The following is a 15,877-nucleotide window of genomic DNA, read 5'->3' on the forward strand; positions in this document are numbered from 1 at the left end:
AAGTAAATTTCGAGGCTATGAAGACAAGTCAAGAAGCTATAAAGACAAGTCAAGAAGCAGCAAATAAAAATCATGAAGCCTCCATCAAGAATTTAGAAACCCAATTGAGACAATTGTCAAGCCAAGATGCGTCATTATCTAATGGCAGATTTGAAGGAAACACATGCAATAATCCTATAAAGGAGACTTGTAATGCAATTCACTTGAGAAGTAGAGTGATTCCTACACCAGTAAGTGAGCGACATACTGTTATCCCATATTTTAGCTCAAGGTAAAATATGTTATAATCTCCAGTTCCAAAGACATTTATTGCTATAAAAAAACCTGTTGAGATGGCTTTAGGTAGCCTTAGTCTTTAATGTCTTCAAGAACAAGAGAATCTTAATGGAAAAGTTTCATAGCTCGAGACTGAAAGAATCTTTCGATGGAAGCCAATAAATCGAAGTAGTCAAGAATTGTGGACTTAGAGCATTTTTATCATTTAAGGGTGATTCGACTTCGACGGTTACAACGGTTTACAGGCCTTGGTTCATTTCAAATGCAAAGGACGCGTGGCTGAAGTTTAGTAGTTTAACGTTAGGATAGACGTTGCTTAAATTTCTATAAATAGAAGTATATGTAGTCGAAGTAGGGGTCACAATTCATTTACACAAAATCTCAAACACTCAAAGTATCCATGTTAAGGCGAGAAACGAGTTATTCGAGAAAGATGTATGAATCGGTGAACCTTTACATTTTCTTTGTAACTTTTACATTCCAAATGCAAATTTATGTTTCATAAGTCTTTATTTTCTTAAAGCATTTACAAATTCTGCTTTTTATTAGTTCCCTCGTTCGAGTGAACTTGCTTTAATTGCATTTAACATATGTTTCAGAAATCAAACATATTGTTCTTTTATAAAATAAGGATGTCTTCCAAAATAAACTTCCAAGTTTCCTTTAACAAAATGCATGAACAATTGTCCCGAGATTTACTAGTTGATCTCTCAAGTAATTAATTTAAACTAGCGGTTGTTTACCAAAATTTAGTGTAAACAAATTGGCACGCCCAGTGGGACGGGTTGTTTTGTGCAATTTACATTGTTTAAAAGAAGTTTATTTTCTAAAAATCCTTTTACAAGTATTAAGACAGTTAGTGTTTATAGTTTGTGTTTTGATTTTGTATGCATTTGAGAAGTGGTAAATCTTTACCAAATTTAACTAGTGTCAAATCTAAATCAAAAATGGTTAGACCGCCAAATAATAATCAAAACAATAACAACAATGTCCCAAATCCTGAAGGACAGCCAACACAAGCGTCAATTAGTAACGCTACTGTCATGGCCCAAGGCTCTGGAACATCTGCTTCGAGCGTTCCTGCAGTCAGTTTTGGGAATATAGGGGTAACAATGCCCTCAACGAGTTCGACTGTATCTGGGTCGATATCTTCGTTAGTATCACATGGTATAGGGGGCAGTCAGCCTGGTGCTGAAGATGTAAGGAGCCCCATTCGATCGTTTCTGTTGAACCAATCAGGATTAGGAATGCCAGATTCTCTGATGGCAGGCTTACATAATTCTAACCCAAATCCTGACAGGAGTACCATGCCTTCCCCAGCAGCCTCTGTTGTGGGAAATAGGACTAGAGATATTGCCTTACAAAATTTAACCAATGTAACTATGATGTCTTTTCGACAACAAATGGACGAGAGTAATCATGAAATGGTTAATACTCTGACTTCACAATTGGGGACTATTTTGAACCCTTTAATCAACAATACAAATAATAATTATCAGTTGCTAGCCCATCAGATGGGGCGGATTGCAGATTTCTTTGGCACTCCTACAATGCCTAACCAAAACCTTCAGCCCATTCGAAACCAAACACAGGTTCAGCACCAAGGGTTTCGTGTGAACAATGAAGTTCCAAACGATCAAATACCACAAGTGGTACAAGAGGAACCACCGGCTCCAGCGGTGCACCATGTGCCAGAGCCTGAAGTAATTTTGGTTAATCGAAATCAGAATGCTGACGAAGTGGTTCGAAATGTGCAAAGAAATAATTTTGCGCAACAAGATAACTTGGCAAATTTAGTCGAAACTATTTTAACTCAAAACGGTTTCAATGTTGGCCTACATAGGCCTAACTTCATTTCCCCATTATCTGAATACGTGTTACAAACTGAATTGCCAAGGGGATGGAAGATCCCCAAATTCACAAAGTTTGCTGGGGACACAACTGAGTCAACAGTGGAACATGTGGCAAGATTTTTTGCCGAAGCAGGAAATTTGGCAGATAATGAAAATTTAAGGTTGAAATATTTCCCAAATTCCCTTACAAAAAATGCTTTCACTTGGTTCACAACTCTTCCCCCCCGTTCGATTCAGCATTGGACTCAATTGGAAAGGGCTTTCCATGAACAGTTTTATATGGGCCAATCTAAGATTAGTTTGAAGGAATTGGCCAGTGTCAGGAGAAAGACACCAGAGTCCATAGATGACTATTTGAATCGATTTAGGCTACTTAAGGCTAGATGCTTTACTCAAGTGCCTGAACATGAGTTAGTCGAAATGGCTGCTGGAGGCCTAGATTATTCAATTCGAAAGAAATTAGATACACAACATCTAAGAGACATGGCACAATTAGCAGATAGGGTAAGACAGGTCGAACGCCTTAAGGCTGAAAAGGCAAGATCATCGAAGTTTCAAAAAAGGGAAAAGATTGCTTATGTTGAAACTTTAGATGATGATGATGAGGAATATGTGATAAACTATGGAGACATAGAAGATAATGAAATTAATGTGGCCGAATTAAAACCTGGCCCTCCCTATGTCTGCAAATTACTAAAACCTTCGAATGGAAAAAATCCTGTCGAACCCAAGAATGATAAATTTGTCGCTAAAACTTATTCGTTTGATATAACTAAATGTGATGAAATATTTGATTTGTTGGTTACTGATGGCCAAATTGTTGTTCCAAAGGGATTGAAAGTGCCTCCCCTCGAACAGCAAAAGAAAAGAGGTTTTTGCAAATTTCATAATTTTTTGGGTCATAAAACCTCACAATGTGTTCTTTTCAGGGATCTGGTTCAAAAGGCTTTGAAAGATGGAAGGCTGAAGTTTGGAGAGAAATCCGGACACAAGATGAAAATTGACGAAGATCCACTACAAATATCTGATGCTTCCTATGTGGAACCGGTCGAATGCTTGATGATCGATGCCATGGACTTATCAGGAGGCGCTCAATTAGTTTCTATTCCAGAGAATGAGTACTATGAGAAAATGAAAGTAGTATATCCTGGGGCTGAAGAGGAACTGATTGATTTTCTACAAAGGTGTAAGCTTAACAAGTCTGAGGTGATGCTTTGCCCAAGGTGTAGTGCTGTATTCGACAAGAAGGCTACTGAGGGCCTCAACAAGTTTATACCATTCAGAAGAAACAAAGAGAATTGGCCAAATTCAAGGCCAATGAAAAAACAGAACATGGCGCATGCTAAACCAATACATCAAAGGTTGGGCAACCCAAATACTTTTGTGCCATCCAACAAATCACCAATGAACAAATGGGTTCATGGTCCTGCATCCAACTTTGTCAGAAATTCTGTTGACAAAGGAAGTTCGAGTCATTCTGTCGATTCGAAGAAGTATGTTTACAGAAACAATTACAAGGGAAAGAATCCCATGACCCGCACACAATGGCGTAGGCATCAGCGCCAACAAAGACTCTCCCTTCAAGAGGCTCAAAAGACTGAAGACAACAAAGGAAAACAGGTTGTCGAAGTGGCTAGAAGGCCTATGAAAGAAAGATTGACTCAACTAGAGGGTGTTCAAAAGGTTGAGAATGAGTTTGAAGGAGAGAACATGGAAGATGAGGATCTCCTCGATTCAGATCCCGAATTTGATGTGCTGGTAAATGTAGTTTCGATCCTCCCTGCTGAGTATGACGTGTGGTCGGAAGTGACTGAAGGGGAGGATGAATTCGATGAGTCTGAATTGGCTTTACACAAGCCAATGTGTTATTATGTAATGAATAATGGCTGCTTAGAGGAACAGATGGCCAATTTTGAGAGGCCAACTGAGGGAATGAAGAATCATTTGAAACCCCTCTTTATTCAGGCCAAAGTAAACAATGTGGGGGTCAACAAAGTGTTGATTGATGGAGGAGCAGCAGTAAACCTGATGCCAGAATTCATGATTACCAAGATTGGTAAATTCTCTACTGACTTGCACCCTCACAACATCGTTCTTTCGAATTACGAAGGTGAGACTGGTTTCTCGCTGGGGGCAATTCAAGTCGATGTGGCAGTTGGCAGCACTGTTAGGCCAACTTTGTTTTTGGTTGTAGCATCGAAAGCCAATTATAATCTGCTTCTAGGAAGGGAGTGGATACATGGTGTTGGAGCAGTGCCTTCGACTCTCCATCAGAGAGTGAGTATTTGGAGAGATGATGGTGTGGTAGAAAATATCGAAGCAGATCAAAGTTATTTTAGGGCTGAAACACACCACATAACCAAGCATTCGTTCGATAAGAAATTGGCGAATATATCGCCATGCACTGAACAGGGATATGCCTATGCCCCTGCTGATAATGTCTACCATTCTGTCAAATTGGATCCAACTCATGGATTCATTTGGGAAAGAGAGGAGATAGATGAAGGTCCACATGTGGATGAAGGCAAAGTCCGCCCAACTGGGTGGGACCTTGAAGAGTACTACGATGACTAAGCCCAATGCTTGGGCCAAGATTTCGGCTTATATGGCCGAAAACAAGATAAAGATGGCGTTAGAAGCCACAATGCTGCAAGAAAATATGGCTGTCGAAGCCAACAACTGTGAAGATGGCAACTTATTGCCAATAACTCAAAAATTGGACTGCGTCTATGATGAAGAACCATTAGGATTTGAAAAGGATCCTTCCAGTTCCAATCAAAAGATGCAGGCCCAAGACCCTTTGGAGGAAATAGATATTGGAGATGGCTCTATCAAAAGGCCAACATACATAAGTGCCAATATCCCAAAGGACTTGCGTGATAAACTGGTCGAACTCCTTAAAGAGTTCAAGGATTGTTTTGCTTGGGATTACAATGAAATGCCAGGTTTAGACAGAAATTTGGTCGAGCATAGATTACCCATTCGACCAGACAAGAAACCAGTTAAACAATCACCAAGAAGATTCGCACCAGAAATCCTATCTAAGATCAAGGAGGAAATCGAAAGGCTGCTGAGAAGCAAGTTCATCCGGACTGCCAGGTATGTCGAATGGTTAGCAAATATAGTTCCTGTCATTAAGAAAAATGGTTCTCTTAGAATATGTATAGATTTTAGGGACTTAAATAATGCTACCCCCAAAGATGAATATTCGATGCCTGTAGCAGAAATGTTAATAGATTCAGCAGCAGGCTTCGAATATCTTAGCATGTTAGATGGGTATTCTGGATATAACCAAATTTTTATCGCTGAGGAAGATGTGGCAAAAACAGCTTTTCGATGCCCAGGGGCTTTGGGTACCTATGAATGGGTCGTAATGCCATTTGGATTGAAAAATGCTGGAGCCACATACCAAAGAGCAATGAACTCAATTTTCCATGATTTTATAGATACTTTTATGCAAGTATATATTGATGATATTATTGTTAAATCATCATCACAAAATGAGCATTTGGTTTGTTTAAAAAAGTCATTCGAAAGAATGAGAAAATATGGATTGAAAATGAATCCATTGAAATGTGCTTTTTGTGTGCATGCAGGAGATTTCCTTGGGTTTGTGGTGCATAAAAAAGGCATTGAAATAAACCAAAACAAGACAAAAGCGATTTTGGAGACTAACCCTCCAACAAACAAAAAGCAACTTCAATCCTTGTTAGGAAAGATCAACTTTCTGAGAAGATTCATTTCGAATCTAAGTGGTAAAGCTCAAGCTTTTTCACCATTGCTTCGACTCAAGAAAGAGGATGTTTTTACTTGGGGGCAGGATCAGCAAGAAGCATTCGATGCAATCAAAAGATACTTGTCTAATCCTCTAACTCTGATGCCACCAATTAGAAATAAGTTTATGAAGTTGTATATTTCAGCATCTGATACCACATTAGGTAGTATGTTAGCCCAAGAGGACGAAAATGGCGAAGAAAAAGCCATTTATTATCTAAGTAGAGTCCTTAATGATGTTGAAACTAGATATAGTAGTATTGAAAAGCTTTGTCTTTGTTTGTACTTTTCTTGTATGAAATTGAAGCATTATATAAAGCCTATTGATGTTTATGTTTATTCTCATTATGATGTTATTAAACATATGTTGCTAAAACCAATTTTACATAGTCGAATTGGGAGATGGGCTTTAGCTCTTTCTGAATATTCACTTTCATACAAACCTTTGACAGCAATTAAAGGCCAAATAGTGGCTGATTTCATTGTTGATCATTCAGCAATTGAATCACCTCAAAATTACATTGCTCTAGAACCATGGACTTTGTATTTCGATGGGTCTAGACATCAACATGGTACTGGGATAGGTATTTTGATAATTTCCCCACAAAAGATTCCTACTAAGTTCAAATACAGGATTAATGGTATTTGTTCGAACAATGAGGCTGAATATGAGGCTTTGATAGCAGGATTAGAAATATTATTAAGCCTGGGGGCAAGAGACATTAAAATAAAAGGTGATTCAGAACTAGTTTTGAAACAACTGACCAAAGAATACAAATGTATCAAAGAGCATTTGATTCGTTATTTTGTCATAGCAAATGCGTTACTAAAACGTTTCGATTCGATTGATATTGGACATGTCCCTCGAATAGAAAATCAAGAAGCTAATGACTTAGCCCAGATTGCTTCAGGATACAAAGTGTCCAAAGCAAAGCTAGAACAATTAATAGAAATCAAAGAAAAATTGATTTCTAATGAGCCAATGCAATTGGAATTGTCAATACCAAAACTTGAGGGGGCAGAGATGTCACCAAATGACATAAATAATTCTGATAAAGAAATGAATTATGATGAACTCCAAATTTTGGTCATTGACAATTTAATAGATGGTGATTGGAGAAAACCAATTGTAGAATATTTGGAAAATCCAATCGGGAGTGCTCCTCGAAAGATCAAATACAGGGCATCAAATTATGTGATCATTGGTAATGAATTGTTTAAAAAGACCCTCGAAGGAGTACTATTGAAATGCCTTAGTGAGAATGAGGCCTACATAGCAATATCTGATGTTCATAGTGGGGCTTGTGGTTCTCACCAATCAGGCCATAAGATGAAATGGCTTTTAGTTCGACAAGGCATGTACTGGCCATCTATGTTGAAAGATTGCATAGATTTTGCTAAAGGTTGTCAAGACTGTCAAAAACATGCAGGAATCCAACATGTACCTGCAAGTGAATTACATTCGATAATAAAACCTTGGCCATTTAGAGGTTGGGCATTGGATTTAATTGGTGAAATAAAACCAGCATCATCAAAAAATCAAAAGTACATAATAGTTGGTGTTGATTATTTTACCAAATGGATCGAAGCTATACCTTTGCCCAACGTTGATCAAGAAGAAGTTATAAGTTTTATCCAAAACCACATTATTTACAGGTTTGGAATCCCTGAAACCATCACAACTGATCAAGGTTCAGTGTTTACTGGTCGAAAGATGCAAGAATTCGCCAGGCAAACAGGGTTTAAACTTTTGACTTCGACACCTTATTATGCACAAGCAAATGGTCAAGTAGAAGCTGCCAATAAAATTATCATTGGATTAATCAGAAAACATATTGCTCAAAAGCCAAGAAATTGGAACAAGACTTTAAATCAAGTCTTATGGGCATGTAGAAATTCCCCTAAAGAATCAACAAATTCTACTCCATTTCGATTAACGTATGGTCATGATGCTGTGTTACCAGTAGAAATTTATTTGCAATCTATCAGAATTCAAAGACAAATGGAGATACCAACTGATCATTATTGGAGTATGATGTTTGATGAATTGGTTGATTTAGACGAAGAAAGGCTAAGAGCGCTTGATACATTAAGTAGACAAAAAGAAAGAGTAGCAAAGGCCTATAATAAGAAGGTTAAATCAAAAACCTTTGACGTGGGGAATTTAGTTTGGAAAGTTATTTTGCCTATGGACAAAAAAGATAGAGTTTTAGGCAAATGGTCTCCAAATTGGGAAGGACCTTTTAAAATAATACAAGTATTTTCGAATGGTGCATATGAAATAGAAGAATTGACTTCAGAAAAGCGAACCTTGAATATAAATGGTAAGTATTTGAAAAAATATAAACCAACACTTTTAGAAGTTAATATTAGCACAGAATAAATATTCGAAACGAAATTGAAATGGCATAAACGAAGTAAAAGTGCCATAAAAGGCAATTGTCAAGGTTACAAACCAAATAAAACAAAACCAGATAATTGTTCGAGAAATAAAAACAAAACATCAAAAGAAAATCTAAGACAAACACTTAGATTTGAAATCAGCATAATGGTCCTTAATAAGGCCAACTTCGACAGTCTGGATCTTGATTGCGTCTTCGAGAGATTTGATCTCTTCTTTGATCACAGTGGCAGCACTGAAGTGGGAAATACCTTCCTTCGCAGCTTCGCGAATAGATTCTTGAGTGGTGGCAGCAACAGCTTCTTCAATCTTTACACGCTTTGCTTTCTCTTCAAGAATCTTTTTCTCTCGATCAGCAATCTCAGCTCGAAAAGAATCTATTTCTGCCTCCCACTTGGAAATATTGTTGGTACATTCTTGAATCCCAAGACCTGGTTGCTGAACTTGTGCTTTCATTTGGTCAACTTTTGATTGGGCAGCCATGGCCTTCTCAAATAATGCATCATAAGCAGCTTGTTGACCAACAAGTTTCTGAGAGTTGCGTTTCAGGTTTTGCACTGTGGTAGCAAACTGGTCCAAGATCGATTCGAGCTGGATAACTTTTCTCAAGGTTTCGAGGTCAGTCTGAGGATTGTGCAACTTGTTCAAAAAGGACTTGTGCTTGAAAGCATTAGCAGGGTGTTCCTCAACTGATGCCAAGATGTCTCCATTGATGAAATCCGTATATAGCTTTGAAATCAGAGAGTCTTGTCGAACAGAAGAATTGATTTCTGAGTCTGAAGCAGTCGAATTGCTGGGTCCACTCGAACTCACAGGATCAGTAGTGGTTTTAGAAATCAGAAGTTTTAGAGCAGCTTCAGGATCATGAATTTGCAAAGAAATGAATTCTTCTTCAGCGAGCCCTAGGCTGGCTGACAGCTTCGATGTCGAAGTTTCAGGTAGCAATTCTGATCCACCAGCCTCTGCTTCTTTTATGGCTTCAGAATCAAAGTCTTCTTCCTCTGAGGAAGATTCATCAGCATCGACCTCGACTGTTGGATTTTCGTTCCATTCCTTGAAAGGAGAAGTCTTGTTATCAATCTCTGCAGACATAGGAGGCTCTGATTGATCTTGACTAGGCTCTGGTATGACTTTTTCAGAAATAGTGGTCTCACTATCTTTGAGAGTATCACCACTAGACTTGTTCGATAGGATATCCTGAAAAACAGAATCGAATATGAGGGAATATAACTTTACTTATTATAAATCAGAAAATGCAAGTAAAGTAGTACAAGTACCTCTGGATTGTTGTCTTGCTGGGGCATGTTGTCCGATTCTTTGAGTGTAGCATCAGGCATAGCAGCATCTTCTTGAACTTCAGCGTCAGGGATAGGCTCTTGTTGTTCATTCGAGATCGAAGGAGATTTAAGGTTGGTTGCAGAAGGATCACTTGAGGACTTTGATTTTTTATGTTTTTTATCCCGGGTTCGATCCTCTGAACTTTTCTTTCCTTCTTTCTTCTTTTCCTCTTTCCTCTTCGCTTTCCTTTCCTGCTTCTCTCTCTTTTCTTTCATCTTCTTTTCTTTCTCTTCAGTAGAAAGATTATCAGAGGTAGTTTCTGGGATATTTGTTTCAATAATCACAGAAGGCTGGCCCCTCTTTCTCTGGAAACTTTGTTCTTCTTCTTCCTGCAAATAGAAGTCGAAACAAGAAGTATTCGAATTAAGGGATTTGAGTTGAGAGGAACTTTGGAAATAATTTAGAAAAAACTTATACCTCTTCTTCGTCACTGACGACTATTGTGTTAGGTTTTGGCTTCTTCGATGGGCCAGTCTCAGTGGAAGGGACGTTGGTTGGTCTTTTACGTGCCTAGAAGAAGTGGGTTAGAAAAGTAAAGATTTAACTTAGAATGTTTCAAAGGAAAACAAGTTTCGATTCAATATGTACCTTAGAAGGCTCTTCAGACTCAACTGACTTTGATGTTGTTTTCTCTTTAACTGTTTTAGCAGAATCTGCAGCTTGTTTTTTGGTAACTAGGAAACATAAGCAAAAGGTTAAATCGAAACAATATGAGAATATTTGGTAAGAGTGCATATATAGACAAAGTTACCTGTAGTCTTGACTTGCTGTTCGATTCTCTTTATCTGAGGTCGAGTAAACCCACTCTCCAACCTCGAGATAAGCACTGCATCTCCTAGGTGTTTGCTGTCGAAATATCGCCTCCACCAGTTGGCAAACTCTTGTGTACAGTAGTAAGAAAGGTTGAAGTCAAATGGCTCGAAGCCATAAACGTTGTCACGACTAATCTTCATGTACCTTTCATACAAAGTGGAAGTCACAGTTGTCCCAAGCACGATGTTTTTCTTCCTTATATACATGCTCTTTGGTCGAAGCTGTGAAAAGCCAAACTGTCTAGAAACCAAGTTCGGTTGATACCCAATTAATGCATATTCAGAAGATAGGGTACCAATTCGAATAGACAGAATAGTAGGATCTAAGTAGGCTGTCCAAGTTTCATTTATTTCCTCCTCAGCGTTAGGATTCAACACTGGTATCTCTTTGACGAACCAGGAGGGACCAATGGTTCTCTTCACAAATGGAGCGTGTTCAGGCTTGAATTGGTCGATGGCTAAGAAAATTTTCATGTACTTCATGAATAGCTGTTGAGAGTTCTGTTCAAGGGGATTAGGTTGAAGCCTTATTAAACGAGTACCTTCGATTTTCCTTTTAGCTATCGAAGCGTGATGTTCAGTGGGAATGAACAAACCAAGTTCTTTTTCAAAGGTGGCATTTAACCACAACTGTAATAGCCACATTGGCCCAGCAGCTTGAAAACATCCATCTGGCGCAGCTTTCTTCGATTTCGACTTGGCAGGAACTAAACCTTTCAGGTTATCACAAACTTCCCCAATCGACTCATACAGAGTTGCCAGCAGAAGGCGTCCTAAGGCAAAATGGCATCCTTCATGTATTTGCACAGCCATGGGTATAAATTTCCTAGCAATTTGGAGAGATCGAGAGCAAAATACATAATGGGATAGCCATAGAGTGAGAAAGGCCACATGTTCTTCATCTGAGACTTCTTCATTCTCAGGTCCTGAATGTTTGAGGATAAAGGCAGAAAAGGCGTTTTCTTTGTAGTTTAAAGTGATGTTATCACTAACATCATCAGGGCTGTAAGTTTTGCCAGTGGGTCTTAACCCTGTGATAGCTGACACATCGAACAGGGTAGGTGTCATCATACCACTTTTAAAATGAAAGGTGTTGGTAGATTTTTCAAAGAAATGCATCGCAGCAATGAGCATTTCAGGTTGGTATTTGGGTCCTATCCTAGAGAACTGTATTAACTCAAAGATTCCGTAATCTTTCCAGAATTTACCAAAGGATTGTTCCATTCGATCAAGCCAAGTAAGGTAAAGGCTATTTCCGTAATAAGGATGGGATCGAAAGGGTTTATAATTTGTCAGCATATATTCAAAGTTATAGGGTTTGCTATCAAAGATTCTAGGCTCGCAGGTTTCGAGACATGGAAATATCTCGTCTACTTCCCTAGTCAAATTCATATCATCTGGAATCGGACCACCGAAAGCATAAACATTGTTATCAATAGCAAAGGGAATCATTACCTGACTTTCCCAAATTTCTCGGTGCTCTTTGCTACCCTTGGGTTCTGGAACATACTTCATTCCATCATCAGCAACAGAGAAGTCGTTCCATTTTCCAGCGAAAGGAACTTGAAATTTGTTAGATGAAGACGCCATGAAAGTTCTTGGGAAAACGAAGGAAAAGATGTAGATCTGAGATCTTGAAAGATGCGAACTGAAGAAGGTGATCAAAGATCCGGTAAGTTCAAATTTGTTTTGAATCTTTGATGTTTCAAGATTTGGAGAAAGATTTTGAGAGATTTTGGAGCGTGAAAAGCTTTGAAAGAAGTTGGGAAGGTTTCAACTGAAGTGACAGAGCTCTATTTATAGGCAATCTTGGATTAAGACAAAATTTAATTAAAAAGATAAATGCTGAAAAAGCGCTTTTTGTCTATTCCGATTCAACTTCTCAGGCTGACGCGTGTCCCACTACTCAAAAGGATGCAGAACGTGACAGTTTTGAAAGAAGTGAAACGGTTATCTTCTTAAATACCATGACATCATCAAATCGAAAGAAAAGGAATGGCATTTGGAAAGAGGTACTTTGAAAAAATGCCAATCTCTTATTTCATTCGAGTCATTCAAATCGAAATAGGCATTTTTGGGGGCAATTTGTTATCCCATATTTTAGCTCAAGGTAAAATATGTTATAATCTCCAGTTCCAAAGACATTTATTGCTATAAAAAAACCTGTTGAGATGGCTTTAGGTAGCCTTAGTCTTTAATGTCTTCAAGAACAAGAGAATCTTAATGGAAAAGTTTCATAGCTCGAGACTGAAAGAATCTTTCGATGGAAGCCAATAAATCGAAGTAGTCAAGAATTGTGGACTTAGAGCATTTTTATCATTTAAGGGTGATTCGACTTCGACGGTTACAACGGTTTACAGGCCTTGGTTCATTTCAAATGCAAAGGACGCGTGGCTGAAGTTTAGTAGTTTAACGTTAGGATAGACGTTGCTTAAATTTCTATAAATAGAAGTATATGTAGTCGAAGTAGGGGTCACAATTCATTTACACAAAATCTCAAACACTCAAAGTATCCATGTTAAGGCGAGAAACGAGTTATTCGAGAAAGATGTATGAATCGGTGAACCTTTACATTTTCTTTGTAACTTTTACATTCCAAATGCAAATTTATGTTTCATAAGTCTTTATTTTCTTAAAGCATTTACAAATTCTGCTTTTTATTAGTTCCCTCGTTCGAGTGAACTTGCTTTAATTGCATTTAACATATGTTTCAGAAATCAAACATATTGTTCTTTTATAAAATAAGGATGTCTTCCAAAATAAACTTCCAAGTTTCCTTTAACAAAATGCATGAACAATTGTCCCGAGATTTACTAGTTGATCTCTCAAGTAATTAATTTAAACTAGCGGTTGTTTACCAAAATTTAGTGTAAACACATACAAAGGAAAATATGCCAAATGAAGTTGAGGAAGAGGTGGTAGAAGGAAGGAGTGGAAAGGAAAAAGATCATGAGGGAGAAGTGGAAAATGAGAGAAATGGTGAGCTTGAGGAAGAAGTCGAAAATGAGAGTGAGGAAAAAAAAGAGAAAAGTAAGAAAGAAAGACTTATTGATCCCAATTCAATGTTAAGGAAGATAAAAAGTCAACTTTTGAAAGAGGGACCTCAAAAAATTCCTTATTATGTGAAGTTACCTTATCCACACATAAGGAAGAACAAAAGTAGTGTGTCTAGTGAGAGTGAGAAGAAGGTGAAGAGTGAAAATGAAAAAGTAGAAAAAAGTGAGAAAGAAAAAGAAAAAGAGGGAGGAGTTGAAAATGAGAGAAAGGTGGAAGAGAAGAAAAAAGATGATGCAAGGTTTGTCGATAACGACTCAAATTTGAAGAAAATTAAGAGTAAAATTTTGAAAGATGGAGAAAAAGCTCAAGTAGTTCTACCTCGTGAGAAGCTACCCTACCCTCACAAAAAGAAGAGTAAGAGAAAAGATATCAACTTTAAGAAGTTCATGGAGATGTTTAATAGCCTTCAAGTCACAATTCCGTTTATGGAATCTTTGGAGCAAATGCCTATGTATGCCAAGTTCATGAAGGAGTTGTTGACTAAGAAGAGGCAGCCTAAAGAGGATGAAACTGTGTTGTTGACGGAAGAGTGTAGTTCAATTCTTCAAAGAAAACTCCCACAAAAGAAGAAAGATCCCGGTAGTTTCACCATATCTTGTTCTATTGGGAATTTACATGTTGGGAGAGCACTTTGTGACTTAGGAGCAAGCATCAACTTGATGTCCCTCTCTATGATGAAAAAAATACCGGGTGCCGTAGCTAAACCCACGAGGATGCAGTTATCTCTTGCGGATCGGTCCATCACGTACCCCTATGGAATCTTACAAGATGTTTTGGTAAGAGTGGCCGAATTTGTTTTTCCGGCGGATTTTGTAATTCTCGATATGGAAGAAAACGCCGAAATGCCTTTGTTATTGGGAAGACCCTTTCTAGCAACCGGGAGAGCTCTAATTGATGTGGAGATGGATGATTTAATGTTGAGGCTCAATGATGAGCAAGTTAACTTCAATATCTTTGAAGGTATAAGAAATCAAGATGTGACTCCACAATGCTTTAAAGTGGATGTCATTGAAGATGAGATTGGGAACTCAAAGAAAGAAGCAACAAAGTCAATTTCTCTGGATTTGAAAGCACTCCCTCCTAATTGGAAATATGTATTTTTGGGAGATGGTTGTAAGCAACCTGTGATCATTAGTAGCTTGCTCACTCCTTTGGAAGAAGAGAAAATTTTGAAATATTTGAAAAAGGATGATGGTGTCATGGGTTGGAATTTGAATGGTGTAATTCCAGCCTTTTGCTTGCACAAGCTGAAGAATGAAGAGGATTCCAATTCGGTGGTCCCATCTCAAGAGCTCCTGACTACAACATTGGAAGACTTGGTGAAGAATGATGTGATGAAGATATTTGAAATTGGTTTGATGAGTATTATTTCCGATAGCTTTCAGGTAAATTCGGTTCATGTGGGTCCAAAAAGGGAAGTTAGTATGGAAGATTCCAAGGAAGCTCCTAAAAGGCTAAAGAAGAAGAAAAGAAAAAAATGGAAGCACAAGTTGATAAAGTTTGTGAGTCATCCGGTCATCGAAAAATTGTTGCTTTTTGATCGCAATGTGACCCCATTGAAAAGGGAGGAAAAGAGGAGACGGGGGAAATCAAATTTGAAGTATCCTCCCTAACTTGGATGATGGTGCGTCAAGCTCAAGACGTTAAACGAGCGCTGCTTGGGAGGCAACCTAAGATTTTGTTTATTAACATCTGGTTTTTGCTAAATTTGTTTGTGCTTGCAGGTTAAGCAAAGGAGTAGAGTGGAGTTTCAAAAAAAAATGAGAAAAAAAAATTAGGTGTTGCGCCCAACTCAAGCCTTACGGATCCCCGCGTCAATGTTAAAAAAAAAGGGGTGGTTCTTCCCACTTTTGACTGCTCTACTGTTGGTTAGTATCACTTCCCTTGAACTTGAATTTAATTTTGTCTTTTATGAATGTTTTTGTCTATTTGAAAACTTGTGCATTGTTCGAATAGTTTTGTTTAAATGCCATTAAAAGTCATCTATGTTAGCATCTATGATACATGAATTTGTGATTCACTTGTTTGATTGCTTGTCATATTTGATGATAATTAGAAAAGTTGAGGATATTTCTCAAACATTGACCACTCGATAATCCGGCCAAGCCGTGAGATTTTGAGCCCAAACACATAAATTTTCTTGTCGAGAGATTCCACAACTTAGCTAATTCTCTAGAACTTGCTTATGTTCTTTTAATTGATTGATTGCTTTGAATTACACATTGAGGCATATTGTTTGTACCTTGAACCTTTTTGAAGCCACCATTCCTTATCTTATATCCTTTGTTAACCCTGTTGAGCCGAAAGAAAAATATTCTTTGTTTGATAACCCAAGTTTGAAAACATATTAAAAAAAAAAGATGATT

General features: G+C 37.9%; 3 protein-coding genes across 3 annotated transcripts; 2 read left to right on the forward strand and 1 right to left on the reverse strand.

The window, feature by feature from the left end:
* The first annotated feature begins 4,755 nt into the window (after positions 1 to 4,755).
* LOC123904281 lies at positions 4,756 to 8,286 on the forward strand. Its single transcript, XM_045953962.1, has 2 exons — positions 4,756 to 5,482; positions 6,356 to 8,286. Exons 1-2 carry the CDS (start codon positions 4,756 to 4,758, stop codon positions 8,284 to 8,286), a joined length of 2,658 nt encoding a protein of 885 aa, XP_045809918.1.
* A 132-nt stretch (positions 8,287 to 8,418) lies between these two features.
* Positions 8,419 to 12,044, reverse strand: LOC123904282. The gene is made up of 5 exons (XM_045953963.1): positions 10,394 to 12,044; positions 10,231 to 10,316; positions 10,060 to 10,152; positions 9,582 to 9,971; positions 8,419 to 9,501 (listed from the first exon to the last, which is right to left on the reverse strand). Exons 1-5 carry the CDS (start codon positions 12,042 to 12,044, stop codon positions 8,419 to 8,421), a joined length of 3,303 nt encoding a protein of 1,100 aa, XP_045809919.1.
* Positions 12,045 to 13,345: 1,301 nt separating this feature from the next.
* Positions 13,346 to 15,124, forward strand: LOC123904283. Its single transcript, XM_045953964.1, has 2 exons — positions 13,346 to 13,663; positions 13,778 to 15,124. The coding sequence occupies exons 1-2, from the start codon at positions 13,346 to 13,348 to the stop codon at positions 15,122 to 15,124; spliced, it is 1,665 nt and encodes a 554-aa protein (XP_045809920.1).
* The last annotated feature ends 753 nt before the right edge of the window (positions 15,125 to 15,877 follow it).

The sequence above is a fragment of the Trifolium pratense genome, linkage group LG2 (assembly GCF_020283565.1).
Source record: "Trifolium pratense cultivar HEN17-A07 linkage group LG2, ARS_RC_1.1, whole genome shotgun sequence".
NCBI lineage: Eukaryota > Viridiplantae > Streptophyta > Magnoliopsida > Fabales > Fabaceae > Trifolium > Trifolium pratense.

Excerpts from the sequence above, each read along its gene's own strand:
- LOC123904281 (XM_045953962.1), top strand. The coding sequence starts at position 4,756 with ATGGCGTTAGAAGCCACAATGCTGCAAGAAAATATGGCTGTCGAAGCC. Across the intron at positions 5,483-6,355 it reads TCGATGCCCAGGGGCTTTGG|CAATTAAAGGCCAAATAGTG; the intron begins GTACCTATGAAT and ends AACCTTTGACAG.
- LOC123904282 (XM_045953963.1), bottom strand. The coding sequence starts at position 12,044 with ATGGCGTCTTCATCTAACAAATTTCAAGTTCCTTTCGCTGGAAAATGG. Across the intron at positions 10,317-10,393 it reads ACAGCAAGTCAAGACTACAG|TTACCAAAAAACAAGCTGCA; the intron begins GTAACTTTGTCT and ends TATGTTTCCTAG. Across the intron at positions 9,972-10,059 it reads TCGTCAGTGACGAAGAAGAG|GAAGAAGAAGAACAAAGTTT; the intron begins GTATAAGTTTTT and ends TTCTATTTGCAG.
- LOC123904283 (XM_045953964.1), top strand. The coding sequence starts at position 13,346 with ATGCCAAATGAAGTTGAGGAAGAGGTGGTAGAAGGAAGGAGTGGAAAG. Across the intron at positions 13,664-13,777 it reads TGAAGAGTGAAAATGAAAAA|AAAATTAAGAGTAAAATTTT; the intron begins GTAGAAAAAAGT and ends TCAAATTTGAAG.